Source organism: Lagenorhynchus albirostris, chromosome 4 (genome assembly GCF_949774975.1).
Source record: "Lagenorhynchus albirostris chromosome 4, mLagAlb1.1, whole genome shotgun sequence".
NCBI lineage: Eukaryota > Metazoa > Chordata > Mammalia > Artiodactyla > Delphinidae > Lagenorhynchus > Lagenorhynchus albirostris.
In genome coordinates this window covers 45,011,294-45,037,528 of record NC_083098.1, presented here as the reverse complement: position 1 = coordinate 45,037,528, position 26,235 = coordinate 45,011,294, and the positions used below count along the sequence as shown (strand labels likewise).

General features: G+C 42.1%; 1 protein-coding gene across 1 annotated transcript in view; it reads left to right on the top strand.

Moving 5' to 3' along the window:
- Window positions 1–26,235, top strand: part of FRAS1 (Fraser extracellular matrix complex subunit 1) — a 467,475-nt gene that overhangs the window by 292,420 nt on the left and 148,820 nt on the right. Inside the window, exons 21-29 of the mRNA XM_060147971.1 lie at window positions 1,780–1,932; window positions 2,203–2,349; window positions 7,779–7,925; window positions 10,704–10,844; window positions 11,778–11,918; window positions 13,646–13,786; window positions 16,551–16,821; window positions 20,420–20,504; window positions 23,337–23,663. Coding sequence (XP_060003954.1) covers window positions 1,780–1,932; window positions 2,203–2,349; window positions 7,779–7,925; window positions 10,704–10,844; window positions 11,778–11,918; window positions 13,646–13,786; window positions 16,551–16,821; window positions 20,420–20,504; window positions 23,337–23,663 — 1,553 coding nt within the window. The remainder of the gene's footprint in view (window positions 1–1,779; window positions 1,933–2,202; window positions 2,350–7,778; window positions 7,926–10,703; window positions 10,845–11,777; window positions 11,919–13,645; window positions 13,787–16,550; window positions 16,822–20,419; window positions 20,505–23,336; window positions 23,664–26,235) is intronic.

The following is a 26,235-nucleotide window of genomic DNA, read 5'->3' as shown; positions in this document are numbered from 1 at the left end:
ACACTAGAGAAAGCCTCAGTTAGATGCAACCAGTTCTTAGACCCCTGCACACCTGCGGATCTTGTTGACGCATGCCGGAGCCCCACACTCCCTGTAAGCACTGGCTTTAAAGAGGAAGAGGCCAAGACTTTTCAAATAATGGAGCCTTGAATCAGTCATGTTTCCTGGGTTTTCAGTTCTAACCTGTACCCACTCATTAAGGTAATCGTAAAACGGGGTTACCTCCACCTGCTCCAGGAACTTTCAAAGTGCTCCTGGCACTGTGAGGAAAGCACAGGAAAAGGAAAACAAAAAGGTTGGCATTGTGTGGAAACCGTACACTAAGTCAGGGGGAAATAGCCTCCTTATCAGATTTCTCTCAATACAGCCATCATTTCCTTTATAATTTACTGAAGGGCTATAATGGGGATTAATTTTGCCTCTTCGGATATCAAGAACTGTTTCTAATATTGGCAAAAGGCGGCCTGTAATTTGAAACTCCTGAAGTTCAGAGAAAGGTCGGGGCCTGTTCACCTGTGTGCTGCTAAAAGAGGATTTTTGCGGAGGACACTCTGGGTTCAACTTCTGGAATGGCTAGAGGTCCCAAAGGCTTCTCATGCGGATGAGTGGGCGCTGGGTATGGGACTGAGATCTCTTCTTTGGCAAAGAACACGTCTCAGGTGATCAGCAATTAAGAAAGTGTATCACTGAGGCTATGGAGAGAAAGACCTGTTTTAACAGATTTCAAGGACAGGTAATCTGTTTTATTGACAAGGATTTTTTAGTCTAAATATCGCTAGAAATCACTATCTACAAGACTGGGATGAAACAAGACCTCTGTGGCCGCTGAATGGTGTTTTAGCAACTGCAAACAGTGCTTTGAATCCTGCAGGGGAAGATGGACAGGACCTATAACCGGAAGTCTCTTCTCTTTTCCTAGGTCTTTACTCCTTTTTCATTTTGGGGGGTAATTCAGGATTTGTGGCTTTTCTTCCACCTTTGGGATGGAGGATGGTAAATGGGATTTGAAGCATTATTATCACTTAAGGTAGGACAGAGGACTTTTTCACCTATATGGGGAGCTGAACACAACCAAGTTCTTTAATTAAAGGATGACTCTTACACGGGTGAGAACAAGAGACAGTGCTGGCCATCCCAGATAATTTGCCCTATGGATTTAATCACAACTGATACAACAGCTTCTGTGAACTGTGTATCAGGTCATGAAAATGACTTTCCAACTCAGCTCTTTGTAACTTCACCTCTAGTTAAAGACTAAACTTTCCCCCCAATTCTATTATCAACCAACCTTAATTCCCCCCCCCACCAATGCCTGAGGCTGGTTTGCTGACTCTGGAAGGCCACATTGGGGAGAGGAGCTTCGTGGGGCCTCTGAGCACAGCTTAGGAGCTCTGTGAACGACGGGCACACGGTACCCGAGTTCTGGGAGCTCTCGGGGGATATGCTGATATGATGAACTGTTTCTGTTATCTGATAGTTCTTTCTATACCCCCTGGCAAGTATCTATCACATGCTGCCCTAGGACCTGAAGGTTGTTCAGTCGGAAAGGGATGAAAACTCAGTTGCTGTGCTGGGCCTGGCCATTTGCTAAAAACCTCAAACACGCAATCTGTACAGGTCCCAAGCTTCTACTTTACTGATGTATACTGCCTTTGCGCTACTCTCCAGCCATCTGTGCTGCAACAGTGGTCATTGCAGTCCCTTTTACCCTTTGGTGTAGAAATGAGACGCTGTGTGCATAGCATCCGCGCCTTCTCTGTGCTCCCATGTGCTCTCCAGACTGCCATCCTCTGTGCCAGCGCTGCGCAGCTGACCTCGACAGCGCCGGGAGCGTCTGCCTGAGGTGTCAGAATGCCCGGTACCTGCTGCTAGAAGATCGCTGTGTTCCCGATTGCCCTTCTGGATACTTCGCAGAGAGAGGAGCTTGTAAAAGTGAGTAAGTGCTGGACACGGGAGCTGCCGTGCCCCATGAGCTTCTCTTGGGCAATAGCTGAGAAGGCTGGAACTTCCCGAGAGAGAGAGAGAGAGAGAGAGAGAGAGAGAGAGAGAGAGAGAGAGAGAGAGGCAGGAAGCACACTGTAGGGCAATAAACCAGACCAGCTAATGCTCTCTGGGCTGGGGCTTTTATTAACAGCTCTTGGGATGCTGCTTTGTGGGGGAATTTGGCTTCATAGGTTCTCTTTATGTCTCTTCCGTCTGCAGAATGTCACTACTCCTGCAGAACCTGCCGGGGCAGAGGACCCTTCTCCTGCTCCTCATGTGACACCGACCTCGTTCTGTCCCATCTTGGCACCTGCAGCACTGCCTGCTTCCCAGGGCACTATCTCGATGACAACCACACTTGTCAGCGTAAGTTTTTTTGTTTTTTGGGTTTTTTTTTTTTGCTGTACATGGGCCTCTCACTGCTGGGGCCTCTCCCGTTGCGGAGCACAGGCTCTGGACACGCAGGCTCAGCGGCCATGGCTCACGGGCCCAGCCGCTCCGCGGCATGTGGGATCTTCCCGGACCGGGGCACGAACCCGTGTCCCCCGCATCGGCAGGCGGCCTCTCAACCACTGCGCCACTAGGGAAGCCCATTGTCAGCGTAAGTTTTAAAAAATGAACTTTCTCTCCTTTCCTGCTCTTCTGGAGTCATTGAAGGAAACAGGGATTTTTTGCTTCCATATTTTCACCTGGTAGCCTTTATTTTTAGAAAAGAAAGAAAATGAATCTACAAAGCATATGGATGCCATTAGCAGATTATAACTCAGATATGGGCCTAATTGGAAGTGCTGGACTAGGGATCTCCTCTGCAAGAGAGGAGCTGTGTGTTCTTGGGTCAGTCATTTAACCTCTCTGTTCTCTAGTTATCTCATTAAAATCATAAAATTGTTAGTCTAGTTTATTCCTGTGGTTTCTCTCAGTGATCCAATTCCAAGATCCTAAGCAGAGAGTGGAGCTCATTCTAGTATAAAGGCCTGAACCTCAGCACTTCTCTGGGTTTAATTTGTTCTTGACATGTATTTGTTAAATACTGACAGTATGCAAGACTTGATATGCTACAAAGGATTCAGTTTCTGCCCAAACAGTAGTTTATTTTGTCTTGAATGAAAGTTACTTGTATAGATGTCTTAGTTCTCAAATAAGTTAAAATATGATTAATTACCTGAGTCATGCACAAACAAAGAGTTAGGATAAATTAGGGCAAGGGCAAATCTGGGTGGAAAAAAAATTAGGAAGTGATTCACAGATGAAGGAACAGTTTTGAAATAGGCTGAGGCAGCTTACTTTATTTCAATCAGTAAAGCGTCAGTTGCCAAAAAACTGTGGTATACTTTTCTCATTTTGAAAATGACAGTTAACAAATACAGTACTGATATTTCAGTTTTCTGTCCTAGGAAGTACCACGTTGAAGGAATTATAGAGTAATGGTTAGGAGAGTGGGCTCTAGAATAAGGTAACTAAAGTTCAAATCCTAACTGCCACTTAACTAGCTTTGTGACCTTGAGCAGGTGAATTAACCACTAGGCCTGTTTCCTTTTTCTATAAAAGGGAGATTATAATAGTGCCTACCTCTAACGTTATTGCACTTAGCACAGACCCTAGCAGAGAATAAGCTCTCAGTATAGCTACTGTTGTTATCATCATCGTCATGTGAAATGAGAGGCAAATCGAGCAGTAAAAGATATTTATATTTTATAGCTACAAAGATAGGTATTACTGTTAGTTGATGGAGATTCTTGCAAGGATTTGCATTTGAAATGAAATTATATGGAACCCACCAGGATACCAGAGATAAAAATCCCTTTTGGATCCATGAAAAAAGTTTTTTGATTTTTTTTTTTTTTAACTTTTGTAACAAAAGTTTGCTTGGTATATATCAGCTGTCTGCCGGAATCTGTAGATTCTGTAACACAAGAGACACGAATGAAACACTTGCATATTCTATTCAAGAGCAAAAGAGTGTTGGTGTAGAAGTAGTGACTTAGATATTTGAGGCTCTTCACTGCAGTGGAATCACAGAAATAAAAGTTCAAAAGAAAAAAACAGAATCCCTTATATGGCTTATAGGTGGCAAAAAATACGTTGCATTGAAGTATTTCTCTTCTGGGAAGCTTCTGCTCTGCACAAATGCATTTGCTGTGCTACCATGTAAATGAGATTTTATAGACTATTTCAGTTAAATTAAGCATCTTCTAACTTTAGTCCTTTGCTAAAGCTTAGGTTTCCTTCATCCAAAGACTGAGTAAGGTAAGGTATGCCCCTAAGTTGGGCTATTTGAGTTTCTAATACATAAAAAAAATTCACAATGTCCCTTTCTACTGCTCATCATTATAGACAATTATAGGCCTGACAATTTTAGGAATTGTGCAGTAAAGGGCTTTTAAGGAAATATAATCAACATTAAGGGGAGGCATTAATAACCATATTATAGAAGAAAGTGAGAGCTTCAGAGCTGTCTAGATTCTGATTACAGGAACCTTTAGAAATTGCGTACTGAGCTCTAAAATTTCAGGATAACCAGCTGAGAAGGAACTTTCAAGAAGAGATGATAAATGAGGTTCTCAGTACTTGAAACCGTAGTGCCCTAGAGTAGGAGGAAGACTTCAGCGCACCTGAGCCAACCTTGCACCCAGGGCAGAGATTCTCTCTCACCCCCTCACAGGCTGCTACAGATGAGGAAGGAAGCCAGGTGCATCGGTGGGGATGAGGGCTGTTTCTCATCAGCCCTAGAGCCTCCTTCTGGAGCAGTGTAGAATGGCTCCTCCCTCATTCACACGATTCCCTTCCGAAGTCTGACATTAGCTTGGACTTCTCTGTTCTGAGCAGGACTGGAGTCAGTGGAGTATTGAGCAGAAAGGGGGGACCATCTCAGAGGTCGGGAGGGAGACGGGGCGTCATAGGCTGTGAGGTTCCCTCCTCCTCAATGAACGATATTTAAAGTATCTGCTTCCCTCACTGCTTTCTGCTCCCCTCGGCCCCTTCTTCACTGTCCTCTTAGCTCTTTCCATGGGGTCACTGACCTCGGAGAGCTGCACCTGCTATTCCAGACGTTGTCACACCAACGTGACTGCAGTAAGACTAATACCCTCTGGTCTGAATATTGTAAGAGGGAGAAAAGGCTCCTCACCCACACTCCTCTGAATGAGGAAGCTAGAACCCAAGGGGTTTGGTTATGTGCAGAACTACTTTGAGTGAGACAAGGTCACTTGGGGATTGCCTTGGAGACGGCTGAGGGGTTCGATTAAAGAGGAAGAAGCGTTCGAAGAGAAGTGATGGAAGCCCCCTGCTTCTTAGTGTGAATCCCTCCAAATCCTCCATATAGTCTTTTAACATTTCCAAATGCTCGGCGGGACCCCATTTCTTTTGGGAGTCAGTGAAGGAGCTGAGTTATGCTTTGGGAATGAGACTTCATGGAAGGATTCCAGACCACGGAGGCAGACAGAAGCTTGAGGAAGTAAACTACAAGAAACTCTCAGCTGTCAGTACAGGGGCCTTGTTTTGCAGCTCCGTGTCCAGCAGGGCGTCCAGCTGACATTGAGGTTACACGAAGGCTCTTCAGTTTAAGATTGTGTTAGTTTCTTTAGTAACCATGTCACCTTTTAGTAAGCTTTCAATCAACTAAGATTCTTAGATCATTTTTTATAATAATGCTTTCTAAACAGGCCTCTGTCCCCTCTGTTTGTACAATTGGTTATAGAACATAAATGCAAGACTTTACTTACAGTTTAGCTTATTTCGTCTGATTAGTTTATTGATACAATGGGCCAAAATAAGTTTAAGTTTTTCTTTCAGCTGGTGAAACTTAACTATGCGTGTATCCTATGTAAGTGTATGTGTCATATTTAAATATCATTAGCATAATTTCTTTGTTTTCATTAAAGTAATTAATAAAAATAGTGGCCAACTAAGAAATTAAGACTTCATCATAATACTCTACTAAAGACATTCATTTCCAATTACAAAGATTTACTGACAACTTTCTGAGTATGTATTTCAACCATCTTCAAATCCGCTTACAGCTGGTAGACCCCACTTCATTTTTGTATTCACAAGTTTATATTTAGGGCTTTTGTCAAACCCTTTGGCAAAATTAAGATACAACATGTGTAGAAATCCTACCTCCCAAAAGGATAAAAGTTTAGTCTCATATAAGTTTCCAATAAAAATATTTTTTCTAATATTTTCAAACTGTTTGAAAATCCAGTCTAGAATTTTCCTAGGACCTTTAATTACAAGTCTACATATTCTAACAAATATTTTATACCAGTGGCTTTTCTTGTAGGTGAAACAAAAGGAATTTCTTTTTATTTTAGAGGGAGGTCATTTTTCTGCACTGTGCCACACACTTTGATATCCTTTAGCACTAAAACTCACATGATCACTCTCTAGACTTTCCCTCTGACACATGCTGAGAGAAAATTTTAGAGGGAGGCAGAGATGCTAGTGCTTGAGTATATATAATTACAAAATCTGGCTTCTTTCACTTATGTTGCAAGTATTTATTGAACACCAACAAAATTACAGATAACCAGCTAGGTGCTGGGGACTATTGCAAGGAACAACAGAAACCTCATCTTGGCTTTCATGAAGCTTACAGCTGTAAAGGATACAGGTGGTAAATAATCGCTGAAATTGAACATTTTTATGTATGGCATGAATGAAAGGTATAAGAACAGTACCTGGGAGACCTGTTCTAGACTGGAGAGTCAGGGAAGTCCTTCTTGAAGAAGAGGCTGAAGAATGAATAAGAGTTAAAGACAAGAGACTTGGAGATTGTATTGAGAGGATTCAAATATGTGTATTATGATTTCTAGGTAGAAAGAATGGAGGGAATGATGGAGAAGCAATATTTACAGAAATGATGGCTGGAATTTTTCCAGGCCTGAAGAAAGATATGAGCTCATAGATGAAAGTGTCCTCTGACACCTGAGAAGTATGAATTAAAAAATCACTCTTACAGATATATGGAAAATAGAATGCAAGGGACTCAAACCAATTAGGAGGCTATGATAGTGGTCTAGGAGGAGATGATGATGGCTTGGACATATTGGCATCTGTGGATGTGGAGAAAAGCAAAAGGTTCTGAGAATTATATAGGAGAGTTCAAACAAATAAGATCCAGTAAGTCATTGAATTAGGAGTGAGAGAAAGGGAGGTGCCAGGAGAGACTCTCAGGTTTCTAGCATGAACAACTGAGTCAATGGAGAAATGCTAGTTGTTGAATCAGGCAGAGATGGAAGCATGACCGGATTTGGAGATCATCCCTGAATGCCTAAATTAAGTGACTGCTAAGAATTACAACTGAGTAAGTCAGTAAGCCAGGTCACCTTAAAGTCCTTCATATCTTAAAATACGGGATTTCCTGAGCTCCAAAATAAGTTGCTGCCTAATTTTAATCTTGGTATCAGACAAAAATCTGAATCTACATCATAAACTGTAGGGGCCCTGATTCCTTAAGAAGCAAGGTTCCAAGGACACTCGGGACTATTATTCCAGAGATCTTGAAATAAGTATAAATTAATCCTGTTGCTGAGTCACAGGGCAGTTTGGATGTGGGGTTTCTGTTCTTGGGTTTATAATTTATCTTCTCTAGAAAATAAAATTACCCTCTTTGATTTCGGAAAACAAGATTAACATTTTCTGTTTCTGTTGATCGCAGGGTAGGGTTCTGAGCCGTGATTAAAAAATAGGTTGGAGGGAGGCTCTGTTGCTTTGCAGCATCTGTCTAGGTTTGATCAGTGCTTCGGTATTTGCAATTGTAATCATCTGGTCATTTTCTTTTCCTATCTGCTCAGCATGCGACCCACATTGTGGAAGCTGTGATTCACAGGCCAGCTGTACCTCCTGCCGAGATCCAAACAAGGTCCTGCTCTTTGGAGACTGTCAGCATGAGAGCTGTGCCCCACAGTACTATCTTGACTTCTCCACCAAGACATGCAAAGGTAAAGCTTTTCCAGAACTGCACGAGTCTTCTACTTGTCGATGCCCCTTTACTAGAGAAGTCTGCTCCCACATTGGGAAAATACTGTCCTCAGATGTTTAGACTTTCTCTGATGAAAAGTCATTATGTATGTATGTATGTATTAAGCAAATGTTTGTCTCTATCTACCATGTACTAGATATTATGCCAGGTCTTAGTAACTAGACCAGAGATGGCAAACTGGAAACCCTCAGGTTGTATTTAATCCAAGACAAGGGTCCGTGGTTTTGTTTTTTTTTTGATCCACTGAATTTAACAGCGTTTTAAAATTTTTAATTCTTTGCCTTTTAAACATCAGAAGACTTCACATACAAAAATTGAGATTTTCAGTCTCTTTTGAAAAAGTCAGAAGGTTTGGCAGTACTGGGTTTGCATTCCCACAGTGCAGCAATAGGTTGATGAGTAGCTGTCGTCTCTGTTGGGTTGAACATGATCTCCTAAGGGTGCCACGGTGCCCACCATTCCCTGTCCTATCACACCAGCCCTATTTCAAAGATTTACATTGCCTTCCTGGGCCCTGTAGGCATTTTTTTTTTTTTTTTTTTTTTTTTTTAGCCCTGTAGGCATTTGCATTTACAACTCTAGACTGCCAGACTCTAAGCTTAATGAGGACAGGAATTGTGTCTGATTTGTTCATCTCTTGCTTAACATACTTTAATGAGTGAAGACACAGCCCCTGTCCTCCGGGAGTTTATAAGCAAGCATTGTCAAAAACCGAGTACTACCTTTTATGTTGTTTTCCGGTGTTTAACATTATTGGAGCTTATGCTCTTCAAATGGCAGGACCCAGCAAGCGGAAAGACAGAATTAAAGGATGGATTTCCCTTGCTTCTGTTCCATTTCCCTTCTCCATTCCTCCATTCCACATTCCCCACCCACCCACCCACCCCTCCGACCTTTCCAATTCTGCCGGAGAAGCTAGGGCTCAGAGATGGAGGTCAGACATCTGTCAAGTAAAACTGGGGTGCTTTAAGGTTTTGCAAAATTACTTACATTCCATTCCGAGAAATTGTACTTGGTTGTTAACTGAGGCGGTCTGCTGTGCTCAAGACCACAGAACCTTTTCTAGTTTTTCCCTTCTAACCAGTGGTTGTCAGTCTGTGGTGAAAAACAAGATTATCACAAATCCTCCCTGTTGTAAATGATTTCATAACTATGCTGGCAGTTTTCAAGGCTCTGTTTTAGTCATTTTCCCTCAGGACTGATTCAGTCAAATAAATGAGTGAGATTAACTTTATAAATCTTCTTGGAAGCACGTGTACCATCGTGCACATTTACCTGCTTCTTTGGGACTTAGAAATACTGCATCAAAGAAGAGAGAAAGGTGACTAATGAGAGGTTTCCCGAGCTTCTTAGAGGAGAGGGACGGTGGGGTGAGGCAGCGCCGAGGGGAGATACGTTCTCCAAGGAAACCAGTTCAGCAGCAAACATTTATTAAACTGCTGTGTGCCACGCACTGTGCTGAGTTCCTTAAATTCATTATTCCATTTAATCTTCACGGTAGCCTTATGAAATTGGTGCTATTCTTAGCCCTGTTTTACAGATAAGGAAACTGAGGCTCAAAAAGCTTAAGGAAAGTGTGCAAGACATGCAGATACAAAGTGCCAAAGCCATGACTTGAATACAGATTTACCTGACTTCAAAAACGAGTACTTAGGGTTTCCCTGGTGGCGCAGTGGTTGAGAGTCCGCCTGCCGATGCAGGGGACACGGGTTCGTGCCCCGGTCCGGGAAGATCCCACATGCCGCGGAGCGGCTGGGCCCGTGAGCCATGGCCACTGAGCCTGCGCGTCCGGAGCCTGTGCTCCGCAACGGGAGAGGCCACAACAGTGAGAGGCCCGCGTACCACAAAAAAAAACCAAGTACTTAATCCTGCTATTTTGTCCCGTCTTCCATGCACGAAGGAGTTAACCTTACCAGCTAGAACTCTGCATTTTATGACTGCAAAATCGCCCGTCCAAATTGCCTGGGCCATCAAGAACGACAGCCACAACAACTAGCATAATCACAATGACAAAAACAGTAGCCGCAGCACCCTGTCTTCCTGGGCCTGACTCGGTAGTTCTGGTGTTGAACCTGATGATCTGTATTTCTAACCACCCCCCTGAATTACTTGGGTGTGCATCTAAGGCTGGGAGCCCCTAGAACATAAACTTCCTGAGGGCAGGGTCTACACCCGCCACACGAGGTTCAGGGCCATACATCCCATCAGTGCTTGTTCAGTGAATGAACATGTGAAGGAGTCAGCTCTGCTCTAAATGAGATCTGTTATTTCAGGAACTCCTTTATTTCTGGACAGTTCGTTTACACCCCTTGTAAGTCTAATGTCATTGGTTCTTTCTGTTGTGCCGGTCAACGCCTGATTTTTGAGAGGAAGAGAGTCACGTGGCCGGTGTCAGTGGAGAGAGCAGATGCATTCTTCGTTGAGTCTCTGACATCCTTTACCTATTGGCATTTGGAGGAGGTCAGATGAGGTTTGTGGGAGCAAATAGGCCACTCCCTGGAACAGGCTTTGCATGAAGGAGCGATCCTTGTACGCACCACATCTAACGTAATTAGGAAACGCTCAACCTCAGAGAGGCGTTCAGGCTGCTACAAGCAGAGCCTCGTTAGAGCTCACTTATCCGTCTCTTCTGTTGTCCTCACTCCCCCCATGCAGCTGCAGCCAGTGTCCTCATAAATTAGTCTCTGGGACTGAGGCTGGACAGAAAGGAAGCTGATCGAAGGAACTTTCTTTCTAGAGTGTGACTGGAGTTGCAATGCGTGTCATGGGCCTCTGAGGACAGACTGCCTGCAGTGCATGGATGGCTATGTTCTCCAGGACGGGGCCTGTGTGGAGCACTGCTCACCATCATTTTACCGGGACCTAGGCCTCTGCAAGAGTAAGTGTCTGGAGCCCTTGCTCTGTGCTCATCCAGGCTTCTGCCCCCTCTGTATTTTACTGTTCCTCATGAGAAGGAGCCTGTGGCCAGTTTCCTCTCTGGCTTTTTATCCAATTTCTTGTTTCTTTCCTAAGAGTTTTTCTTTGTTCTAATGCAAATGTCCGCTCTTTCCTTCTCCCATGCCCCAGTACAACATTTGCTAAATTTGAAATCCACATGGGAATCTTGGAGATATATGACCACACAAACAGATATGGTTTGACCATTAGTTTTGGATTTCTTTAAAAGGTGAACAGTCCTGTGCTCTAGACTGAGAGGTCTGCATGCTCTCGTCATTTGAGCACATGGAAGGAATGTCTTATCCCACCATCTGCCCTCCCACGACCCTCCCAATACCGTATGTCTAACCGTCATCTTTCTCTGCCTCAGTACCCCCTTCAGCCTCACTTTAATGCCACAAAATCTTCACACCCTGGAATGCCCACCCAAAGTGCACAGGCAGCATTCCCGGGAGCATCCTTGGGTGATACCCTGAGGACCGACCAGGTTAGTCAGGAAAGATTGACACTTCAGTGAAGCAGTGCAGGGAGTCAAGGACTAGTTACTAATAACGATAATGGCTGATATCTGTCAATTTATAGTTTGCATAGTATTTTTCATTATGTAATTTGACCTTTATCCAAGGACCTGGGTGGGGCAGTGTGTTCTCTGCATTTTATAGAAGAGAACGCTGAGGCTCAGAGACGTGGAGTGACTAGTGCCAAGTCACCCAGCTGGTAAGTGCGGCAGTCACGATTGGAAAGCCTGGCTCCTTGACTCCCAGTCTGCTGCTTTGCTCAGCACACCGGGTTGTACTGCCTCATCACGAGGAGTGATGGAGGAGCCCCTTGGAAAGCCATGCACATTCCTGTCGACTTGACTTGTGTCTTCCAGGTTGTGACAGCTACTGTCTCCAGTGCCAAGGCCCCCGTGAGTGCACCCGCTGTGAAGGACCATTTCTCCTCTTGGAAGCCCAGTGTGTCCAGGAATGTGGGAAGGGGAACTTTGCAGATCATTCAAACCGCAGATGCACAGGTAACTTGGAGACTGTGCTGTGTTCTCTGGAAAGAAGTGAGGGCAGCAAGGAAGTCAGGTGTGCTGATTCTCAGGTTACCAAGGAGAATCTGAATTAGGAGCAGAATGAAAACCCAGGGAGTTTGGCCTAAGTAATTGATGGCTTCTCGTGCACATCTGTCAATGGCTAGCCAAATAGAATACGGAAGTGTAGGCCAATAATTCTCTTGCACAAATCAATATTGTCCCTAAAGGTCTGTATGGAAACAAAGCCAATATTTCATGGAACGTCAAGCTTATATTGAACTGAGGTGTGGTGTCCATTAAGAGTGGGTCAGCCCTATTGGCATGGGCCCAGGGTTTTCAGTGCGTAGACTAAATTACCAGTGACCCTGATATTGCCATAATATCCTTGAGGAGTAGGATTTCTGGGGACAATTTAGTGAGACACATTGAACTTTTGTTATTAAACTAAAGTTAAACCCAAAGTCTTAATCTCCTTGTCCATTGAGTTATTCACAAGAGCTTCCTCAGTTTGTTCTCACCATTTCCAGCAAAACTTGGTAAGGTGTGCCCCACTTTAAAGAATACCTGATATTTAATAATAATGCCATTACCTAGGCGTGGCATTTTATATTTCCCCAAATTTCCTTCATCTGCGTTATCTCATGTAACATTCACAATGACTTAGTAAAATATGGCAGACGCTATGAATCCTGTTTTACAAATGAAAAAAAAGGAAGAGCCTTAAGAGTATTAACCAGGGTAACATAAAGTCAGATATTAAACTCAAATTTTCTGATTCTAATTCAGGGCCCTTTCAACTAGCCTGTGCCACCTCTCTATAACAGCATCTCAACTGAGGAAGCAGAATAATTAGGCAGTAAACACTTGATTTATAGAAGCTTATTAACTTGATTCAAAGAAATAATCTATGGTCTTTTAAATAGCTTGCTCTCCACATGCATTTAAAATAATAATAGTAGGGCTTCCCTGGTGGCGCAGTGGTTGAGAGTCCGCCTGCCGATGCAGGGGACATGGATTCGTGCCCCGGTCCAGAAAGATCCCACATGCCGCGGAGCGGCTGGGCCCGTGAGCCATGGCCGCTGAGCCTGCGTGTCCGGAGCCTGTGCTCCGCAGCAGGAGAGGCCACGGCAGTGAGAGGCCCGTGTACCGCAAAAAAAAAAAAAAATAAGAATAATAATAAAAATAAGAATAGCAGTGATAGTAGTACATTTGAGTCCTTTCGTATGCCCAATACTGTTCTAGTCACTGCGCGTTATATATAGCCCATGTAATCCAACCAACAGTCATTGCATTAGGTGCTATTACTATCCCCATTTTTAAGATGAGAGAATTGCACCACAGACTGTTAAACAACTTGCCCAAGTTCAGCAGCCGTTAAGTGGTAGAAGAGGAACAGTACCCGACAGGGCTTATGCTCTTAATCCCTACGAGCTGCCTCCCTTACAAGTCAGTATTGTTAACTTTTTAAACAATCCATTTATGTGCAACATGTTCAGGTCATAGTGTGGAAAGCAAGGGTGCTCCTTCCTGTTCACTTTCCTTTGCAGGGTAGGAAATTTCATTTCTGTGAAATTCTGCAGGGAACTGTGGGAGTTCTCTTTTGCTGCAGCGGGGGGTCATATGTTGCTGTGCTCCCACTCTTCATTTCTTTATCACTGGTGGCCCCCTCTGGGGGCCTGTGCCTCTGTCCTGCCTCATTCAGTGTGTCCTCTCTTCAATAGCCTGCCCCCGGGGGTGCTTGCAGTGCAGCCACAGAGACCGGTGTCACCTCTGTGACCATGGGTTCCTTCTGAAGAGTGGCCTTTGTGTTGCCAAGTGTGTTCCCGGCTTCCCTGCCCACTCCTCTAATGAAACATGTGCTGGTAAGTGCTTCCCCTCCGATGCTCTGGTGAAGTCACCTGTAATTTCTCCACACAGAGGCTGAGTTTGCAGATACAGTTGGCTCGTGTGGTACAAAATGCAGGCTTTCCATTCTCGGAAAACCCCTGGTGCTGCTATGGAATAAGGGACTGTTTATAGAACATGGAAAATGGGGAAAATTCAACTTCTAAGATCTTTGGAAGTGAAAAAGAAGCAATCTGGGCTTTAAAAATCACAGCTATCAGATCAGAAATTTGGCATAAAACTTAGCTGTGTTCCTGAACTATAGCCACGTTATAGAAAATTATACTTACAGATAAAATTTATTATATTTATATACACATGTAGAGCTATTATGCCAGGGTGCAATGATGCATCCTTTGTGCACACACTGGAGATAAATGATAAGTAATTAATGAATGGTGTGAGGAGCTTGCCCCATTAGGTTCACATGTTGGAAGTGGATGGATTTCAAGCCACTCTGTTTGCCACTAAGAATTAGGTAACACGTTAAGGAATGGAGCTAGTCTTGTCCAACACATCCGTGGGCACTTTACCTTAAACAACAAAGAGAAACAAATTTAAATTCAGGCTTAATTTTGAACCCCAAAACTTTTACAGGTGAACGAGGATTGGGAGTTACATTACAGCTGAGCATCTCTTGGCTTCTGAGTGTCCTTCATCAATACCATGCATCATGTTTTATCACCTGCAGTCAATCATATTTTTCATGTCTATATCTCTGACCTCTAATGATATTAAGACTTCCCATGGAAGAAAATATCTTTGGCTTATTTCATTAGGATCCTTCTGGAAACCCCAAGTACAATACTTGAGAGTCAGCTTACCCCACTTGGGATGTAATACAAGTCAACCTGTGAAAATGAATTCAACTTTCACTGGAGTAATTTTACGTTAGAAGTAGTCCCCCTGAAGCTTGACATTCCTAAACTGCCCTGTCTGATCTACTTGTAAAAGGAAGAAGTGCTACCGGTTAAAGTCCAGGCAAAACGACTTGCGGGAGACAGGATGAATTCCATATCAAGGTCGGAAATCCTAATTCATCCATCAGATGTTTCCTATGGACAGAGATCGTAAATTTTTAAAACAACGTATATATTTCACATGAATTCTGAGTAAGCCACTGATAATCCTACTTCATGGTAGATTAACTGGTGCTGTCCTTACAAATGGTATCAGACACTTGACCCTTTTCTTGCCCTTGGTGGGTCTGATGGTCGGATATGACAGCTGTATTAGGATAGGACTGTGGTTCTCAAATGTGGCAGCCTATTAGGATTACCTGGGGAGCTTGTAGAATCACTAAGGTCCCACCCCAGAACACCTAAGTCAGAATCTCTGGTGGTGGAGCCTAAGTATCAGGATTGTTTTAAAAGATCCCTATGTGATTCTTTATTGTTATTATTACTGAGATATAATTCACATACTATAGAATTCACCCTTGAAAGTATACAATGAGTCTTTAGCATATCCACAGTGTTACGAAACCATCATCACTGTCTAATTCCAGGTCATTTTCATCACCCTAAAAAGAAATCCAATAACCATTAGTAGTCTCTCTCCACTGCCCTGTTGCCTTAGCCCTTGGCAACCACTGATCTACTTTCTGTCTGTATAGATTTGTCTACTCTAGATATTTCATGTAAATGGAATCTTACAATATGTGGCCTTTTACATCTGGCTTCTTTCACTTGGCATGATATTTTCAAGGTTCCTCCATGTTAGAACGTATATCAATATGTCTTTTTATGGTTGAATAATAACTGCATCGTATGCATATACCACATTTTGTTTATTCATTCATCAATTGATGTTTGATTGTTTTGATTATTTCCACTTCGGGCTATTATGAATAACACTGCTGTGAACATTCGTGTACCAGTTTTTGTACGGACATATGCTTTCAATACTCTTTGGTATATGCCTAGGAGCGGAATCGCTGGATCATATGGTAGCTGTATGTTTAATTGCTTGAGGAACGGCCAGACTGTCTTCCCAAGCAGCTGTACCATTTTACATTCCCACCAGCAGTATATGAGATTTCTAGTTTCTCCACACCCTCAGGAATACTTTTCATTGTCCTTCCTAGTAGGTATGAAGTGATATCATTTTGTGATTTTGATTCAAATTTCCCTGATGACGGATGATGTTGAGCACCTTTTCATGTGCTTATTGGCCTTTTGTGTATCTTCTTTGGAGAAATGCCCATTCAGATTCTTTGCCTATTTTTAAATTAGGTTATTTGTCATTTATTGAGTTGTGAGAATTCTTTATATATTCTGGATATAGAAGGGATATACAAGTCCCTTTTCAGATATGTAATTTGGAAATATTTTCTCCTATTCTGTGGATTGTCTTTTCACTTTCTTGCTGGTGTCCTTTGTTATTAAAAGCACAAAAGCTTTTAATATTAATGATGTCTAGTACATCTGATTTTTATTTTTGTCACTTGTGCTCTTTGTGTCATATCTAAGAAAGCATTGCCTAATGTAAGATCACCAAGATTTTCTCCTATATTTTCTTCTAGGAGTTTTATTATTTAATATTGAGACCCTATGTTATTCTCATGTGCATCCGGGATGAGAACCACTGTATTAGAAGGAGTCTTATGGAATACGATAGCCTAGAGTTTCATCTTTGTAGCTCTGAATGAACATTACAAGTCTATTTCTTTAAATAATAAGAATAATAAAACCTAATTAGTGACTGTACCAAGCCTGAACTTTGGATTCATATGTTTTCCAGGTGAAATACACACCCCTAGTCTTCATGTGAATGGTTCCCTCACCCTTGCAATTGGTTCAATGAAGCCACTGGATTTTCTCCTCCTGAATGTTCAAGACCAGGATGGCAGGATCGAAGACCTCCTGTTCCATGTGGTGAGCACTCCCACCAATGGTCACCTCGTGCTCTCAAGGAATGGAAAAGAGGTTCAGCTCGACAAGGCTGGCCACTTTAGCTGGAAAGATGTGAAGGAGAAAAGAGTGCGTTTTGTGCACAGCAAAGAAAAGCCCAGGTGACCCAGCATTCTGTTGTTTTCCTCCTGCCACCTTTCCATCAGTGCTCTGCACCCCACACCTCCTTCTCAATAGCTCTCCCTTTTCTTCTGGGGAAGATCGATACTCTACAAAGGCCAATGCTTTCAGCTGCCTGTCATCATATCACTGTAATTGTTCAGAGAGAGTGCTTCTGTTAGAGGCATTTTTATTGTATCGCATAATTATGGGTAATTCTCTGATGTGATGGGAAAGTTCCTAGTACAATTACCCAGTTTTTTGGCCCAGGATAAACAAAATCGCTTATATACCCAGATGCTGCAGCTGCTTCTTCAGCATTAGGGTACTATACCGGGAGGAGGGAGTGGCTAGAGGATGGAGTACGTACTTTTCAAGGTATTGTATGGTTCCTGGAATTTCAGAGTTGGAAGGAAACTAAAAGTCACGGTTAACTTGTTATTATCCACTTTATGGGACTAAATGTGGTTCATTTTTAAGCCTGATCCAGTTTTCTTCTGATGCCTAGCACACTTCTGGCTGTCTTCCCCACCCCAGCTGACATATGCTTCAGGAATGCAGTTGAATGTTAATGCTAACCCAAGCAAATAGAGCCATATAATTAGCAGAGTAAAGCTACTAAACAGAAATCAGGGAATGCACCCCAAAGATTAGCCTATTGGAGTATCCTTCACCCTGCACTGCTTCATTAGTGCAGATCATTCAGAGTGGACTACATGTGTAAACAGGGAGTTGAAACCCATGGAACAGTGATAAAGGATGCGGTGAATATCTTCTACTGTCACCACTAAATTTGAGATTTTTAAAAAAATGTTTAAGGTCTGGGCTAGGAGATAAGTGGGGAGAAAAGTAGATCACAAGTTCCCTATTGCAGTTCAGAGCCAGTGATGCCAGTAACCTCAAAAGACCCATCTTACAGGAATAGGAACAACTAATATTTACTGAGTGCTAACTGGGACCCAGCCGTTGTGCCCTTTATTTGAATTATGTATATTTATGATCCTAGGCTATAGATAGGGAAACTGAGGCCTTGAGCGTGTAAGTAATCTTGCTCAAGCCTCACAGCCTATGAGTGCAGAGCTGAGACTCCAACCCAAGGCTCTCTGATTCCACACCCCATGCCTTCAGCCACTATGATTTCTGCCTCCTTCATAGTACTAGGAATAAAGGGCGTGCTTCCATCCTCCTGGGGCAAAAGATCATTGCATAGGAAAATATTGCTCCAGAGATGGAGCTTAAAACTCTGGTGTCTGATGCCATAGAATCACTCTTCAAATTTGTGCTCTATCTTCTTCATTCATTTTCTTTCAAGTATAGTTCTTAGGTGTTTGCATCACACACACATAGACACATATATACACAGCTCCGTACCTGTAGTCATATGTCTCGGAATCACTTGTGAAAAGTGTGTAAAGTCCATAAAAGCTCCAGAGAAAACCAAAGTTAAGCCTCTTGTCTGTTTAACCTCTTTAATCTCTCACCACCAGTTTCTTTCCAGAGTGAGCTTTGCACCCCTAAACGGGACCAAGAATGGCAACTATTTTTCAGGGATTTCTTTCAGTACTCTTTTTATTTCTTAGTACCATTTTAACATTGGATCTTCTTTTTTAGCTAAAATTTTTTTAAAAAGAAAGAATGAGAGGAATAGTAAAACAAGGTTGGTAGAAACTCATGGAAAAGGGAAATTATATAAGTCTCTAAATGATACAAAAACAAAAGGGGCAACCTGCCATGTTGGCTTGTGGTTGTTTATCCCCATGAAAATGCCCACTGTGATTCTTTAGGATTGGCTTTCTTTGGGTTGGAATGCCCCTGTGGAGTGCAAGAGGACTCGGAAATACAGTCCTAGTGGCCCTGATAAGCTGGCGTGGCTGAGAGGCTGAACACAGTTATTGGAACCTCAGTGCCGCCAAGATCGTTTTTCCCCAGTAGGTTGGGAGTAACCACCCTTTCTTTCTGCATTCTGTTTCTTCCATCACCTGCATTCTCTTGAAGTCTGGAGGTGGGAGTGGAGAGGGACAGGATTTAAATGAGACAGAAAATGAAAGGGATGATGGAATGAGAGGGAAAACAAGCATTCTTTCTTTTAAAAAAATAATCAGATTTATTGAGGTATAATTGGCACCCAATAAAATTCCCCATTTTAAACTGTACTGTTCTATGTGTGTTAACAAATATATATAGTCTTGCAGTCTTGAGACCAGAAGCGAGATGTGAAACAGTTTCATCACTCCCCCCATCTCATTTTTACAGGCACTCCCTTCCCCGCTCCCTGTCCCTGGCAAATACCGATCTGTTTTTCACTCTTATTGTTTTGCCCTTTCTGAAATGTCATGTGAATGGACGTGTACGGTGTATAATCTTTTGTTTCTGGCTTTTGCCGTAATGCATTTGAGATCCATCCACATTCTTTATGTCTCAGTAGTTAGTTCCATGAATGCCTTTTAAAGAACCTTTCAAACAATGGTCCCTATAGTATAGACCAGAATTCTAAACCTTCCATAATGTATTAATCACACATCTTACAAGCCTGAAGTGAGTTCTGAGCTTGCTTTGGCTTTGAAGGTGGGCAGCTCCTACCTTCCCACCTAGTAGTCTCTGAAGCTGCTGAAACAGGAAGTAAAAACCACAGCAAAGAGTGAGTCTTATTTTGTTCTATTAATTAGGACTCTTCGGTCGCAAGTAATGGAAGTCAGCTTGAACTAGATTAAGCAAAATTGTAAGGCTTGTTATAACACTGCAGGTATGGCTCAGATCTCAAACACATCAAGGGCAACTGGGCTTCCAGGGCAAGCCCAGGAGTTAGAACCAGAAATGGGAAGCAGGACTCAGTTCTTCCTCTCATCTCTGTCTCTTTGCTCGAAGGCCACATTCACCTCCCTCCTACAGACGGGCTTGCTCCACATTCCCATCAGCATGATAGACTGTGGTTCCCCCAAAGTCAAATGGCACTGTCAGGCCAGTTCCAAATTTCCAGGGAATAATCAGTCATCCTTCTGTAGTCCAGTCCACATTGAATGTGTATGTGTATGACTGGAGGGAGGACTGGGCCATAGAGTCATGTAACACAAACATTGCAAACACTGTTAATGGTGTTATTGGGGTCCACTCACATGAACTGGCCAGGAGTTGGGGAGAGGATTCACAGGGAAGAGGAAATCATTGAGAACTAGTCAGAGACAGTGAAAGATTCCTTTCCATTCTCCAACTTAACCATTAGCCTTCAATATATTACTAACCTGTCTTGGCCTGACAACTGATTTTTCAACATTTTATATATTCTATTTAGAAAAATAGAAAACAAAAAAAATAGAAACATTGTTATAATGAGATCGAAGAATATACAGTAGTTTTACCTGCATCTTGCTATGTTAATCTTTATGTGGTCATTTCTGTTTACTGTATATTACTGTAGTGGTTTGATCCAAATTCTTGCTATGTTAATCTTTATGTGGTCATTTCTGTTTACTGTATATTACTGGAGTGGTTTGATCCAAACTCTTATATGCATATAATCTGAAAAGATTTTTAATCCTTGTCTTTCTAAAGACCAATTTAATGATTGTACTTTCTCATTCCTTTCTTGGGGACTTCTTTCAGGAAAGGTTACTTTTACCTGAAAATTAGTGACCAGCAGTTCTTCTCTGAGCCACAGCTGATCAACATACAAGCATTTTCAACACAGGTAAGAAAATGCCACACAATTAATAATTTCACATGCCTACTGATTCTGAAGCACAAATAAAGATTTTCTGTAGTTTTAGCAAAAATGATTGAGCTGAATTAATCGTGTCTCAGTTTCCTCATGAGATGTCACTGGAGTAGTTTTTAGTACTGTGGGTCATAACAGCAACAAACAATTACTGATACATCCATAGTACTCTTATGTTTCTCATGTAATCCTTATGCCAGCCCTGTGAGGTATTATTATCCCCAATTCACAGATGAGGAAACTAAGTCTCAGGGAGGTTCAGTAACTTGTCTATGGTGATATAGCTGACAGAGAGCTGAGATTTGTGCCCAGTGAATCTGGTTACACAGTCTGTGTTCTTGACTATTACATTGTGCCTTACTTTACTATACTGAATCTCATACTAGCCCTTCAGAATAATTTGAAGCCGTACTAGTTGTTAAGACTTCCGTATTCATAGGTAAATAGGTTTGTTTTGTCTGTCTGTTTCTCTCTCAGGGATATGGAATTATGTTTACCTATTTTGCCTATCTATCCTGTAGCTGAACTGCATTTAACTCAGTTTGCAGTAGTTAGAGGATCTTATCAAGGATCTATTTAAATGAAGTACCAGTGTGGTCATCAGCCAAACATAAGTCTGAGGAAATCATGGTAGTTGCTATAAAATTCAGTGTGATGGCTCTTCTGTTCTCATCACGCATCTCCGTCAAGCTGTACTTATGTGTCCTGAATACAAATCATGGTAGATGCTCTGAGTACCTGGGCTTGAAGGATTGAACAGCTGAAATGTGCAAAGGGAAGAGGAAGATCAATGTATTCTTAAGTTGTGAACAGTAGGAGACTGGGATATCAGCATGGGGGAACCCAGATTACCTAAACATTAGATCTTGGTAGTGTGTTAGTCTCGGTTCAAGGAAGGATATGAGATCATTGTTTTTAAAACTGTGATTTTTGGGGGAGGATTTCCCTGGTGGTCCGGCGGTTAAGACTCTGTGCTTCCAATGCTGGGGGTTTGATCCCTGGTTGGGGAACTGAGATCCCATATGCCACACAGTGCAGCCAAAAACAAACAAACAAACAAAAACTGTTATTTTTATATTTTTGGTCCACAAGCGAAAAGACCATGGACTATGGGATAACATAGATTTGAACCAGAAGTGGCTTCCAAATGGTGTTCACAGCCCAGCTCAGCGATTCTTGATGGCATTCTCACTTCAGTGATGACTGAAGTTGGGGAATGATTAGAAATTGATCCTAAATTAATTTGACCTCAGCGTTGGGCTAAGAGTATGAATTTTGTTTAAATCAAAGCAAAAACATATGATCTCTGTAAATATGGGTCAGAGGGCTACCAAGTCTCGGGACTTACTGGCTTAGATGTTTCTCGGTATTTAAGCTCAGATGTTTTGTTTTGATCTTTTTGTTTGTGCTAATAGAGTTACTCTAATTAGGTGAATAAAAGACTTGGGTAGCTTTTGGCAAGTGACTTCCTAATCTGAGATGATGAGCTGCCATGGTTCCCTGATTGTTTCCCCAAATCAGTTGAGTAGATGGTGAAGGCCCGTTTTTATTTTATTTATTTTGTCATTTTAACTTTTTAAAAATGGATTTTTAGAAATGAATTTTAACTTACTTTTGTTTCTTTACATTTCTGTGATATTTCAATATGGTTTTGAGCGTCTGTGAGATTTTCTCACGTAAGTTAATTTGATCTTTTCCATGTATGGATTTTGACCTCTCCTCTTTCAGAATCCGAGGGGCCATTCATTCCCATGTATAGAATCACAGCTCTTGAATTCTCACTCAGGAATCCTGAGGAGTAGCTATCTTCTATAGCTGTTATGTGATTATTATAGAGATGCACTAGCTAGACATTACTTTAATAGATATTGAAATTTCCAGGAGGCCAGGAGGGGTATTGTTAAAGGAAAACCATTTGGAGTAAAGAAAGGCAGTGTACTGAAAAACCCCTAGAGGGTTCAACTTGAAGTGATATTAACAACTAAGATAATGTTTTCTTTGGCTTCTTGCCTTGATTTTTTTGTTTTTTGTTTACTTGTTGGTGTTTTTTTATGTGTGGTTCATTAACTTTTATCTCAATGAAAGAACATTTTATTTGCTTACTGAAGTTGGTGGGAGAAACCTGATAATCCTAAGGAAAACATATTAAAATTTGCCACGTGAATTAACCAGGTGGTTGCCTTACGCAGACCATGATCATATCAGGCTTTATCACCTGAGTTGGGGTGGGCCCGTTGAAGATATGGACGAGACAGCTTGAAGAAAATTACTGGGAGGGACCAGAAATAGAGGAATTCAGAATGCCGAAGTATCTTACTCCAAGTCAGCTTGCTGCAGTGTAGCCTGGAGCGAACGAAGTGCTCAACTCCCAACACAAATGCCAAAATTCCATATCTCTTGTTAGTCCCTCTTGAATGCAGACAACTAATTGAGTTCCCTGACTCACCTCTCAGTTGCAATTCAGGGGATATCGTGTAAATCATGACAGCAGAGACTTCAGAGATTTGGAAGCAAGCAGCTCACTTTGGTTGCCCCTGATGAATATTATGGTCTGGAAGTGTCTTGAGAAACCTCCAGAACCACAGGTGTGAAGTAACCTCCTTTGCAGTGATTACTATGTTTGACTACACCTCTGACAAATGCTGTGATTATGCAAGAGTTTGGCACTTGGCCGGAGCATCTAGAGTTCCTTAAAAAGCATAGAAATGGCAATCAGGTTGCACACAGCTGGTATCTGGTCCACTGGATTGCCCTCTCTTTTCCTGCGAATGGCTTCTCTTCTCCTCCTTCCCTTCAACTCCACAGGCCCCCTATGTGCTGAGGAATGAGGCTCTCCATATTAGCAGAGGAGAGAGGGGAACCATCACCACTCAGCTGCTTGACATCCGAGATGACGACAACCCACAGGATGTGGTGGTCCAAGTGCTCGATCCTCCACTTCATGGCCAGTTGCTCCAAACGCTTCAGTCGCCTGCAGCCCCCAGCTATCAGTTCCGGCTGGATGAGCTCTCCAGGGGCCTTCTCCAGTATGCTCACGACGGCTCGGACAGCACTTCTGATGTCACAGTCTTGCAGGCCAATGATGGACACTCCTTCCAAAATATACTGTTCCGTGTCAGGACTGTGCCCAAGGTAAGTGTCATTCCTAGAGCTACATTTTCCTCGCACCTAGATGTGAAGTTTTGTTGATGATGTCGTCTTGCGATATTCATAAATTTAAGATACCGGTAGTTATTTATTTATTCAAACATTTATTAAGCATCTATTGTGGAGCTATTTAGGACATTCAATGATTAATAGAACACATTACCCAATCTCAGAGGGCAGTGTGTATTTTGTTAGGAGCACCCTTGAGCCGAAAGACCTGTCCCCATGTTCTCTGCCAAAGGAACACTTTTGAAATTTTGTGTTGACTTGCTGCCATAAAAATGCCTCGTTGTCCTCTGACTTTTTGGTCTGCTGCCTGAGCATGATTGTAAGAATCAAGTGCATCCCTGTTCTTTTCTGCTCTTCTAGAGTAGCTCATGTGATGTGAAGCTCATAGTCAGCTTACTGTAAGGAATCAAAAAGGATGAGTTCAACCATTCTCCACTGAAGTAGGATGAGAAAACTTTTTTAGTAATCACAGGAGTCCTTGGCCTAGGGGGTAGGAGCCCGGTGAAGAGCAGTGCTTCTCATCCTGAGTCATCCCCATGCCACCTCCCTGTGTTTTTGCCGTATCCATGAGTGCCTGTCCTACTATTCACTTAATACTTTTCTTTGAATCAACTTACTTTTTTATCATGGCTTCTTCCTAATAAATACTTGTGAAATCCTGGGCTTAATGTAGATTTATACATTTTTCCAAAATATTAAAATGAATACATAACCATTTTATAAAATTCCATCCATGCACAACATAAAATGTCTTTGGATACTCCTAATAGGATGGCTATCACATTTTGGGAAATACTGGGCTAGCACATGCTAGTTCTAAGAGACATGCTGAAAAATATTTTCAAAGCCATTTATTACTTGATGATATTTCACTCCAAGCTCTTTGCTCTGTAATAGCAAGAACGACTCTCTCTCATGATGGCAGATGGGGAGACATAATTTTTTTTGAACTTTTCATTCCAAATACCAGCACCTACTGAAGTGTCATTGATGATGAGCTAGAGAGATTGATTTGCTGAGGACAGTTTAGAAACCACTTGTCACTTTCTCACCAATTATCACTTACAACTTGCAGTTGATCCTCATGAAGGTGAAGAGCTGAATCTAATATGGTCTGCTGGCTGGTTTCTCAGGCTCTGGTCTCATTATGTTCAGCTGCTGGAAACAGTAATGGTGGCATGAGATAGGTGGGAGGAAGCGAAGGCTGATGATGATGGCGCTGGCAGATGGCCACCTTGAAGCTAATCTGAATTATCACCCTCTTGCTATCGCCCTGGGAGATGAGGTTTACTTCTGAAGAGATGAAGTCTAGACAGACACAGAAAGCTTTCTTTTCTTGCTTCTTGGTTTCTCTCCAAAGATTGTTATGGGATTTTAGTGCAACCCTAGCAGCCGCCTTTCCTATCGAGGTTTCAATCTCCATGTTTGGAGCTCAGCGCATTGTATCATACAACAAGTTTGTGTGGTATGGCCCAAGATTGAAGGGGTTTTCTAGGATTTTAGCCACCTCGACTACCAAAACACAACAAAGAAAGATAGAATTTTAATTTATAAACGAGGCATAAGCACAGAACTTGAGAATTCTTAGAGTGCTTACAACTTGGGAGGCGTGTGAGTGTTCTTCCTCCTTCACCCTTCCTTCCCTCCATCTCCTGTAGTGCTGTGCTTACCTGTCCATCAGGTGAACTAATGGCTTCTAAACAGTGAATTAGGTTAATTAAACCGGTTACCAGAGCCCCAGCAGCCATTAGAATATACTAATAATAAACTTGATGCTCTCATCCTGGTAATATTTTACAAATATAGACTACATCTTCTTTTAGGAATTCAGAGTACTTTTTCTCATATCTATTCTACTCGTCTTTACAGTGTCTTAGTGAAGAAGGTTAGAATAGAGGCTGTAGAACCTTATTACTTCTAGAGGATATTCTATTATTGGTGAAAGTAATTTTTGTTTGCTTTGTTTTTAACCTTTATTGGGCACTAATGCTTGATGTGAATTATTCCTTTTGATCTTCATGATCATTCCAGGATATTTGTACGATTATTATCTTTAATTTTCCGAAAGAGGAAACTGAAATAAAGGAGGTTTAAAAACATTTACAGAGGTTTAAAAATGTTTATTTCTCATCAAGGTTGGATGGATCTGTGATTTCAAGTGATGGATCTGTGATTTCAAATCAAGTGTGTTCTGGCTCTGCACACTTAACCAGATGGCTTTTGTTCATTCTAGCTCACTTTTTTTTCAGCGTTTTGGTCATATATATTCTTATCCCCTTAATGGACAGAATGGAGACAGTAATTTAGTCATTTTCTCAATGTCTTATCCAAGCAGTCTGGACCCCAAGCCTCTCTGCATCTTCCCCGTGGGCTCACCACATCTTGTTACAAACAAAGCTATTTATAATCATAAGTCTACTGGAGCCCAAGAAGAACTGTTAATGGCTCCCAGTCGTTGTATAGTCAGCCACGATTGATTTTGTTTCTGCTAGCCATTTCTGAAGATGGCATGTAAGCCCTTACCCTGAAGCTACCTGTGTATTAAATT